This window comes from Crocodylus porosus, unplaced genomic scaffold (genome assembly GCF_001723895.1).
Source record: "Crocodylus porosus isolate Cpor-Errol unplaced genomic scaffold, CroPor_comp1, whole genome shotgun sequence".
In the NCBI taxonomy this organism is placed as follows: domain Eukaryota; kingdom Metazoa; phylum Chordata; order Crocodylia; family Crocodylidae; genus Crocodylus; species Crocodylus porosus.
The window spans coordinates 63,665,929-63,676,843 of NW_017728907.1; the positions used below are offsets into that span (position 1 = coordinate 63,665,929).

At 43.6% G+C, this 10,915-nt stretch overlaps 1 protein-coding gene and 1 long non-coding RNA gene across 2 annotated transcripts in view; one reads left to right on the forward strand and one right to left on the reverse strand.

Moving 5' to 3' along the window:
* The window catches only part of CTH (cystathionine gamma-lyase), a 32,609-nt gene that overhangs the window by 291 nt on the left and 21,403 nt on the right, over positions 1-10,915 (forward strand). The window contains exons 2-4 of the mRNA XM_019531619.1: positions 1,510-1,515; positions 9,277-9,360; positions 10,075-10,170. Of these exons, the coding sequence (XP_019387164.1) occupies positions 1,510-1,515; positions 9,277-9,360; positions 10,075-10,170 (186 nt within the window). The remainder of the gene's footprint in view (positions 1-1,509; positions 1,516-9,276; positions 9,361-10,074; positions 10,171-10,915) is intronic.
* On the reverse strand, positions 4,364-6,202 carry LOC109307590. Its single transcript, XR_002100301.1, has 2 exons — positions 5,505-6,202; positions 4,364-4,507 (listed from the first exon to the last, which is right to left on the reverse strand). It is a non-coding gene; the product is annotated as an uncharacterized LOC109307590 (long non-coding RNA).

Below are 10,915 nucleotides of genomic sequence, written 5' to 3' on the forward strand. Positions count from 1 at the left end.
GCCCCCCGGCCCCACCGCCGCTGTGAGCTCCGTGCAGAGGTGTTTCAAATGCAGCTTTTTTTGCACAGACATCCATCCAATACGCTCTCCGTTCACTGGATGTGTGTTTTGCCCACCGGTTTTTAGTCTAGCCAGCTCCACAACATGTGGATTTCGTAGCTATGTAACAAACAAAAGAAGCCCGGGTCAGCCGGCCCCTAGTGCCAGGTGTGACGGCAGGTGGCAGTTTTGAACACCAAGCGGTGCTCGCTACAGCCTTCCGGCGCACCGCTTCTGCTTCCTCTCCCGGCAGAAAGGGTTGTCAGCAGTGTTGCTGACTCAGGCTCTGGCCGTGGCACCCAGCAGGAGTGCCGTGCACCTGGAAAGTTAGAACAGATCTTGCAAGTTTTTTGTAACAGGTAGGCAGCTGTCCAGAGTACCACATCAATCATTAAGGCAGTTGCAGGTTATACATTTAAAAAGAAATGCATTTAATGTTTAGTCAAGTTTTTAATTGTAAACTAGCCAGTTGCTTTTACCTGGCCAAGCTAGAATGGTGCATGGAAGTGTATTGCAAAATGTTGGCTGAGAGGACGTAATTCCCTTTCTTGGTTCTTTGCTCCTTTGATGGGAAGTAGTATGTTTTGCAAGAGTCAAGAGCAGGCAGATCTGTATTCCTCTGAGGTTAGTCAACACGAGCTCTCCTTTTTTTGGTTCTAGCTCAGGGCTGTTCAACTGGCAGCCTTGCAGGCTACACCACGCTGCAGGAAGGGTTAATGGGAAGCCTTGCCTCCAGCTGCCACACTCCCCATCTCTTCTGCATCTGTGGTGGCATCCTCAGTCTCTGGGGCAGGGAAACATGATCATAAGCTCACTGCCGCGGTGTGGAGGGGAACTTGTGCTGCACACGTAGCAGCACAGCAGAGGAGCTCTGGCAGGGGGTTGTGCAGCGGTGGCACAGGGGAGCTTACACAGTGTGTGGGCTGACACTACTTCTGGGGCCAGGGTTTCACCCACAGCAGCAGTGGCTTGTAGTCCCCAGCCACTCAGAAGTTGGACAGCCCTGTTCTAGCTGAGTATCAGGCAGATTTCGAAAACCATACTGTATTTCTGCCTACACCTATCTTTCTGCCTATAGCTTATCCCATTAGTATGGGGGGATAAGAATAAAAAAAAGGATTATTAGTTTATAACATGGATACACAACCCTTTCAGTTTCTGTATATGGTAGTACTGCTAAAAGGACATTTGACTGCAGTATAGAGTGAGCAATAATTCCAGTCCATGAAATACAAACTCTAGTTGAAGGGAAGTACATTTTATAGATGTTGGATGTAATAATTCAGCACAGAACATATGTAATATTCTGAAAGGAACTGTAATGACTGCTTGCAGAATTCAAAAAAACCCAAAAGTGCCATTAACATGATCCCAAGATTTCAGGTGACTAGTAATGTTTTGGGTGCCCAGCCTGAGGCATCTTAAATAGGCCTCATTTTTCAGAAAGTGTTGGGCACCTACTTTCAGCAAAGCACGCTCCTTCAGGCTGTCTCAGATGAGGTATGACACTTTTTTATTTTAAATCTCGGCCTTCGTTTGAAAGTCCAGATATTACTGTTATCCTTTTCTTTTACTAACTTTATAGTGGTCTCATGTCCGTGAGATTTCTCAATCTCTTCTTCAAGTTGTTGGTAGAAAACATTCTTGTCCTCATTGCTAGCTTGAAGGGTAGGTATAGACACTAAACAATGTGATGAAGCCATTCTATGCGTGCACTCTGAGCATTATAAGTGAAATAGATACAACAATACTTGGTCAGTCAGCATGTGCATAATTGCCAAGCCATGCAATAGCATCCTCAGTGGCCATGTGCAGTTCCTGTAGGCCACCACTGAACTTAGTGGGCAGTCCTTGACAATATGCAACATGGTGTGTGTTTTGAACAGCTACAGTCTGGGTTGTTGCAAAGACCCCAGTGATAGAAGTTGGCCGCGCACAGACCTTGCCTTGTCTGGAACCTGTTCAGCAAGGCCCACTGACCGCCTGGCAGTATTGCTAGGTCTGCCCACCTGTCTTTAACTTGCCTACCTAGCTTACCTGCCCACCTAGCAATATGTAGTGATTTCAGTGCAAGAGTTGGATGTAGTTTTAAGAATTGGCCTGGCATTCTGGGCAAACACAGGATTGGTAACATGAATTCAAGTGCCCAGTGAGTGGTAGAACTTTGTGCAAGTTAAAATCTATGTGCTATCAACACCTATTTCCCTGAGAAAATCACAAGAAAGATATCATAGAAACATCCAAGATCAGGGCACTGACACTAATTACTGGTTAGGCATAACTACCTGAAAAAAAATCCTGCATATAAGGTCATATAGTGCTGACTGTGACACTAACCATGCCTTAGGCAGAAGACTAAGTCGGAATCAATTTTTAAAAGATCCACCATATCAAAACTACCAGTTGCCTTTAGATAGATACCAGCCAAACTAAAGACTAGTCCTGTGTGAAGCGGCAAGTATTCGCTTCAGATTCAGATTCGGCCGATTTGGAGGGACAGTGATTCCATTCAGCCGAATCGGATCCAAAGATTTGGCACCACTTCAGAGATCTGGCCACAGACTAAACAGGCAGCAGTCCTCATCATGCTGGACACCACTGCCTCCAGCTAGTAAGTCTGTTGTGGTGGGTGGAGGTGGGAGGGAAGGTGCACGTGGGGGGCGTATCAACGCCCCCGCAGGCATGGCAGCGCTGGGAGTGGGGGCTGTGCCCTACTGCCGCTTGCCCCCTTCTGCCCAGGGCAAGCCGCGCCTGCATTGTGCCCCCTCTCACCTGCCTTGGCTGGGCAGGTGGCAGCAGGGCGTAGCTGAATATTTTCTGAATCGATTCGGAGGCTTTTGATTTGATTCGGACCTCTAATTGGTCTCCTGATTCGATTCTGATCCGGAGATTTGGCCGGCAAATGGGGCTGAATCTCCTCCAAATACAGTCGGCTACCAAAGCTTTGCACAGCCCTATTAAAGACATAAAAAGATAGACTATTCAATGAAGAAGCTTTGAAAGCAAGTTTACCTAACAAGTCGGCCACTGAGGCTTGAGAGAGCTTAAAAACTAACAGGTACAATGCTGCTATAACAGCATTTGGCAAAAAATGCGGACTAGTTTGAGTAGCTGTGTTGATCTAAGAACATAGGCAGGCAAGGTTCTTTGGGTAGATGTGATATCTTTTACTAGACCAACTAAATAGTTGGGGAAAAAAGTTCTTTGCAAGCTTCTGGGCACAGACACCCTTCTTCAGGCATTGGGAGACTCTGCTGCTGTTATGAGTTCTCCAAGGCAGAACTCATGACTGGGTTGAAGAGCATTCTGAAACCCTTGTACCCACTGGGTGAGAACAAAGGGACAGTGCTAACAATCCGTAAGAAATATCCCAATACCATAACCCTAGAAAATCTGAGAAAGGGTCAAAGAAATGCAAAAGGAGGTTAAAAGGTGTGCCCAAGATTTTTGACTGAAACTCTGCGATATTCAAAAAGAAGCCAACACAGGTGATAACTGTAGAATGTACAAAGGCATCAAGCAAGCAATTGGTCCAGTCAAGAAGAAAACAGCTCTGCTGAAAGACTTAAACAGAAAGACTTAAACACTGATAAACAAAAACAATTTGAGTGTTGGATTGATGACGGGAATTATAGGGCACCTACACATGAGTAGTGAAGTTTCTCCAATGTGCTGTAATTACAGTGGGTCAGAGCAGACTCAATTAATAGTCTGCTGGAGTGTGGTAATTACCATGCTCCAGCAGACTTCCGCAGCTCAGATATTAGCATCCCCACATTTAAAAATGGTGGCAGAGTGGCTTTAACTAAAGCTCGTTCGATGCAATGCTCCAGGCACTTTAATTAGAGTGGCTCTGAGAGCCGCTCTAATTAAAGTCCCCACCCCTCCCCCGACTCCCAGAGCACTTGTATAAATGCCCATATACTTCAGTGAAACTGAATCAAACACAAAAAGCTTGAAGGATTACCACAGTTTGATTGATTTGGACAGGCCTACATCAGAAGATTTGCAGAAAGCTATTAAATTGATTACTGGGAATAAGGCATCCAGCAACAACTGTTTGCCGGCTGCAGTCTACAGATGTGCCAACGCTGAATTGCTTTGAAAGCTCCATGAAGTTATACCGCTCTGTTGGAAAGAGGAAGCAGTAGCCTGAGGCTTCTAATATGATTTGTACAATTATACAAAAACAAAGGAGATAGAAGTGACTGAGACAACTATAGAGGTATCTCCTTGTTAAACATCATTGGAAAAATTGTCACTTGCATCATGCTCAGTGACTGCAATCTCTAGGTGAAAGAAACTGTCCTGAAAGCCAATGTGATTTTTTTTGCTCAAGACGCTCCACCATTGATTTGATATGATATTTTTTGGTCAACTGCAAGGGAAGTGTCGAGAAAAATGAATACCACCATACATAACCTTCATTGATCTGACAAAGACCTTTGATACAGTCAACAGACAGGGCCTTTTTATAGAAGTGCACCAATACATTGGTGCCATATCATATTGGCACTGATATAAGGAAAATTGATGTTATTGGTAATCAGCTTTTTTTGGCTGATGTAGCTGATGATGTTGCCGATAAATGCTGCATGCATATGCATCTGCAGTGCAGGACGCAGGTGGCTAAGAGCACAGTCTGGCAGCGTGGAAAGTAGCGCCCAGCTGGTAAGTCTGTTCGGGAAGAGGTGTGGGGGGAGCAGACCAAGGCCTCCACAGTGACAGATGGGCTGGGGCTGGACCAGGGGCAGATGTTGCACAGGTGGGGCAGGGCATGGGACGGAGCCATGAGCAGCTCATTTGGGGAGAGGGGCAAAGCTCCTGCTGCTGCATGCACCCCAGGAGGGCAAGGGGGCATGTGCCCCTGGATCTGTGCAGAAGGGTGAGCTGCTGCTGTAGGCTAGAGCCTGGGGCAGTGCTGCGCTCTTCCTGGCAGAGGGGATGGGCCAGGGCTGAACTTGGGGCAGGCAGCAGTGGCACTAGGAGGAGAGGGCTATGGGGAGGGGAGGCTACAGCCACCCCGAAATTTGCCGTAGCTGCCACTCCCTGTGCCTCTGCCTCCTGCCCCAAGCACAGCCCAGCCCATCCCCTCTACCAGGAAGAGCCCAGCATCACCTCCAGCTCCAGCCCACTGCAGCAGCCTGCCCTAGCCCTGCACACAGTTCCAGGGGCATATGCCCCCCCCATGCCCTCCCAGGATGCATGGAGTAGCAGGATCCACCCCTCTTCCCCCCCAGATGAGCCACAGCTCCATCCCATGCCCCACCCTGGCTGGGCAGCGCCAACCCCACTCTCCCTCACCGTGGGGCCTCTATTTGCTCCCCTTCTACCACTACAGACTTACCAGCCAGATGCTGCTCTCCAAGCTGCCAGGCTGCAAATCAGCAATCAATCAGATGTGGCTCATTAAAAACGCAGTCATCAGTATCGGCCCCAAAAAATCTATATCGGTGTTCCCCTACCCTTTTACTATTCTGAAGAAACTGAGTTGCCCCCCCAAACTGTTGAACATCATTCACTCATTACATCAAGGCAGCTATAGTGTATGAAAACAAAATGCCTTAGACATCAACAATCAGGTGAAATAAGGTTGTGTTTTAGCCCCCTGCTTTTTAACTTCTACTTTTCATTCCTGCTGCTTCATCCATTCAAGGACAGCAATGATGGCAATTATCTTTGAACCAAAGTAGATAGAGGCTTGTTCAACACTGCAAGGTTTAGAGTGAAAAAGAACTGGTTCTGAGAGATTTTGTCTTTGTAGATGATGCGGGCTTCGTTGCCCGCAGTGCATCTTCCCTGCCAAATCTCTTGAGCAAATTTTCTGAGTTGTGCAAAAGCTTCTGGATGGCAGTTAGTCTAAAAAAGAATGATCATGTACTAAGGGGTGGAAGAACCAATACCTGACACCACTCTGGAGGATAAAACTCTTGGTGTCATTGACAGTTTTGGCTAGGTGAGTTCTACAGTCAGCAGGAATCTTGACTGTCAGACTGAACTGACTAACAGAAAATCAGTTAAGCATTGTGGGCTATTGCAGAAATGTGCACAGAATAAAAGCAAACTACCAGCTAAGGTAAAGATATGATTCTATGAGACTAGTGTGCTGTCATCCCTGCTTTATGGTTCAGAAATGTGGACTACATATGCTAGACACATAAAGAGACTCAACAGCTTCCACATGAGGTGCCTGCATAAGATCCTGAAAATAAAGTGGGAAGACAGAATACCAACTACAGAGGTAATGGAGCACACAGGACTGATGCTCTTAGAAACCACTGTCCAGAAGAAAAGATTGTGATAGATTGTCCATGTCAGAAGAATGGGAGAAGACTGTATCCCCAAGAATATTTTGCATAGTGAGATTTGAGATGGCTTTAGAAAGCAGGGTTGTCCTGTGTGCAAAAATGCTAATGCATTCTACATTAAACCAGGGAATTAAAGCCAGGGAATATCTGGCACTAGGTGCAGGTCAGCATGAGTAGCTTTGATCTAGAGGATGGAAGGATAGTGAGAAAGAAGAAAGCAGCATGCTGTAAACTTGGACTCCAGCTCAGGCAACATGTGGATCTGTGAAACTTCTAACAAGCTGGGTTTTTTTGCTCTCAAATTGAGCTTGTCAGCCACAAACGGATTCATCTGGCATCTGAATCAATGTACATGTACACCATGATCCACAGAATTGACAGTTGCTTACTACTACTGACTTGTAGAAAACAAACCATGGTTTTTTCCCCAGGCAAAATTATAGGTTTCTGTATGGTATGCTAAAAAGTGTACTATCTGTAGATGAGATATTCAAATTGTGCCAGTTGGAATTGGGTACCTCAAATCCTTTTGTGCCTTTGAAAATCTCCCTTTTAGTATAAGTGTGGGTGTTGGGTTGCAGATTTTTTTAAAGGGTTTCTGATGTCAAGAAGCTTATAAGCAGCTCTATGTTCTGGTGCTTATTAGAATGGTGTGTGGCCAAGCAGAACATCTTCTTTATCTGAAATTTCATGGCAGTGTTCAGCTTGGTTGCCAGACTTGGCCAAACAAACCTTCTTCATTTGTTTCAGACTGTTAAATATTTTTTTCACTTGTGCTTGCAAATCTTTTCTGCTAACGTGCTATAAATATTCTTGAATGCTGGCAGAAACAGAATGCTGGCAGACCAGAAGTATTTGTGGAAGTTAAAAATTTTGTGTAAGCTTAGGCAAATAAAAAGTAAATTTTAAATTGTTAAAGATGAGTATTCACTCTAAGCTCTCATTCTTAGTGTTATACCTCCCCAGCTGGGTACATGGAAGCAGATCATGTGATCTGTAAATCCATTTGAAATAAATTACACTGCTTAAATTTCAGATACTTGGGAGTGAATTCAGAAACAGATCAATAATAATTAACTAAATAAGCCAAAATAACAAAACAGGTAGTCATAACCTGTTTATGCTCAGCTGGAAAACCAAAACACAAGTGGTTCATAGAATATATATCTCGCCTAACTCTGAGTCGCATTCTTACTGCAGTTTCAGAGTTTCTCTCCGATGTATATGGGCTTCTATCTGAATCCTAAATATGATGAAGGAAATCAAGATGCTTAAACTGACTTCTCCCCACAACAATTTATTTTTTCTTGTTGAATTCTTCAGAACTCCAACATGAAAAATATTAGACTTAATTGGTAGGGCTTCCCAACATGCAAATATGGATTTATGAGGACTTTTGAAAATATTTGGTCTTTGTAGAGATCCTGAGTTTTCAGACAGAATTACAATTCCATGGCTTTCAAAAATTGTTGTGGTAATAAAAAGGTAAGCTCACCTTTCTGTCTGATTTGGGGCCTGGTACGTGGTTTTGGAGTTATTTTTGTTTGTTGGTTCAAGTGTTTAAATATTTGTTCCAAGGCATGATCATCAGCTTGGCCTCAATATAAGACAATAATGCAGAAGTCCTGAGGTAACCCTGTATCCTAGATCAGTGTAATGGGATTCAGTGTTGATTCAAGGACTTGATCTTTCACCATTTAAGTCCACGTGAGTTTTGTCATTAATTTAAACAGATGCAGAATCAAAGTCCAATTACACAATATGTGGGCCTGATCCAGAGAGGTACTTATTGGGCCCCTTTGAAGTCAACTGGAGTTGGAGGTGCTTAATGCATAGTATAGCACTATGTTATTAAGCACTGAAGTAGCATAATGCTATTACCCAGATTACTGGTAACCTTGCAGGTTGGCTACTGATAAAAGAGATAGAAAAAGGTCTACAGCCCAACCTTTTATTTGCTTGCATTTCAAAACACACACAAAAAAGTTTATCCCAAGGTTTGTCTGGCTACTCATGACAGCACAACGTAGATTCTTACCTATACCAGCTGGGAAGAATCAAGAGGTGGGAGGAGGGTGGCACACAGGTTGGCAGCAGGCCTTTTTGCACTTGCTGCCATAAGCTGGTACCCCCAATGGCTCAGAGCCTGCACATCCTGCAGCTCCTCCCTGCCACCACCAACAGTGCACAGCCCCAGCCCTGGTCTGACCCATGCCACACTGGGCACGGCAGAAAAAAATCAAAATTAGCTGATCTCATGCAAAAGTTGAACATTTTAAATGGCAGAAAAGTTAATGTCTTTTATTTCTATCTTCATTCAGATACAGACTGCACTTCAGTCACACAGAGTACATCCAGATTTCACATGCTAAATGGTCTTTTTAAAAAGTTGTATGCGATTTGGACATATAGCTCCAGTTCTGGAGAACTTTGGAAAATTGCTATAGCTTCATGAAATTGGTAGAACTGTCCATGTTTTCACCAGCTAAGGATCTAGCTTGGAGCTGAGCTATAGAGCCAGTTTTAGAAGAAAAAATAGTTTTTCAGTGCGAGACAAATGAACAGAGGTTACATCTGACTTGCACCAGCTAAATTAGGCTAAGCCTCAGAATACTGATTTACTAGAACTTGTGAGAATACCCCTTTTGATTGCAAACGGACTGTTTCTTAAATTGATGGGGTGAAAGTGGTAGATTTCTGTGGGATGATATGTACAACAGCTCATAATAGCTGTTGTTACCAGATTGTTACTAGAGGGAGATGCATAATTCAGTGGAGGGGAAATATGGATCTCTTGGCAAATCTGGGATTTGATGAAACTTTAAGACAGGTGATTACTAACATAAGTCTGACTGTAATAATATTGTGCCTAACTTCTTCCATTTTCCCCATCACTCACTGTTAAGTTATGTTTGTTTCTTATTTTAACAGGGTTTTGAATATAGCCGTAGTGGAAACCCGACACGGGATTGCCTGGAAAAGGCGGTTGCAGCACTGGATGGAGCCAAATACTGTAAGCTGGCAACCTCTTCATTAAGCACTACAATCAGCATGCGTCTCTCTTCAGAATGGGCTAGTGTAGCATGTCCAAAACTTTTTAGGTTTACATCTCGCCACACTACAGTCGCTCCTCCTCTGTTTCCCTTGCTGTAGATGTTCCTCTTCTAACTGCTGCTGCTTCCTCTGCCACCATCCTGGCTTTGTGCCCTCCCTGGGAACTTCCCCACAGTTTGGGAAGCGCTAGAATATAAAAGTACCTTGTGAAGAGAAAAGAACCTGAACTTGAGCATTAAGTTAAAACAGTTAACTCAGATTTTCCTGTCAGCCTTTAGTTGTGAGTTACATTGCTGCTCTGTACTTTTTTGTTAAAATATACCTGGGCATTTGGCCATAAGGATTAATTCCATTAATTTCACTTGGTAAGAGTGAATTGTTTTTGCTTTTAAATCTTTGTAAATCAGAGAGAAACAAGAGTCTGGAGTCTAATACTGTGGATCAGATTCATCCTAGTGTAATACTGTTGCAGTCAGTGGAATGAATTGGACTGAGACCAGTAGTTTATAGTCAGATTTTTGTCATCACTGCTTCTTGTGAAGACTGCTTTATGTGGCAGGTCCTGTTTCTTTAGAAAAGAAAACTAGAGGAAAAATATTTATACATTGACTTAAAGACAGATCTATTAAAAAGTGCCTTTTCTCTGCCATGCTAATTCTTTTTTCTCTTCTAGGTTTAGCTTATGCTTCAGGTTCAGCAGCAACTGTGACTATTGCCCATCTATTAAAGGCAGGAGATGCTATTATCTGTATGGATGATGTCTATGGAGGCAAGTAGATTTTGAATCTTAACAATGCACTTGTTAAATGTATGAGATTACTTACGTATTCTTTGATCAGTCTCTTAGGATTTTCATCCAGTTGATATCTGAATTGCATATTTATAGTGGTCTTATTTTTCGATACATTCATTTCACATAATGAGAAGGCTTTTGTAATAACAGATTATTTGAGAATGAATTTATTGGATGAAAGCAATGGCTGCAATGGAATGGCTGCAGTAGTAACAGAACATGTGACCAGCTGTGGCAAAGTCTGCTTCAAAGAGGAAAAAGTAGCAACCTCTTTACCATGCATAGATAAGCAGCAGATTCTTTTTAAGTAACTAGGAGCAGCTCAGAGTTCAAAGTGGCCCCAGATTGCAGTCTTGAAGTCTGTCCTCTGGTCCCCAAACTCACTTCACTCTTGTCTTGATTGCCATTCAGACAGCTTTCATTCCATGCTATTATTTTCACCAGGGGTGTAGGTTGTAGCCATGTTGGCTTAAGGACATAGGTAGACAAGGTTCTTTGGGTGAATCTGATATCTTTTATTAGACCAACTTAAATAGTTGGAAATTTTTTTTTAGCAAGCTTTCAGGTTTAAAAACCCTTTGTCAGGCTGAGGAAGTTTCAGCAGTTGGTGTGTGCTCTTCCTGGATGGAATGAATAGTAAAGAAGCCAGAGGCTGGGCTGGTATGCATACAAGATGGGCTGTCAGTGCAGATGTAAATCGAGGAATCAGAGGGTGAGAGAC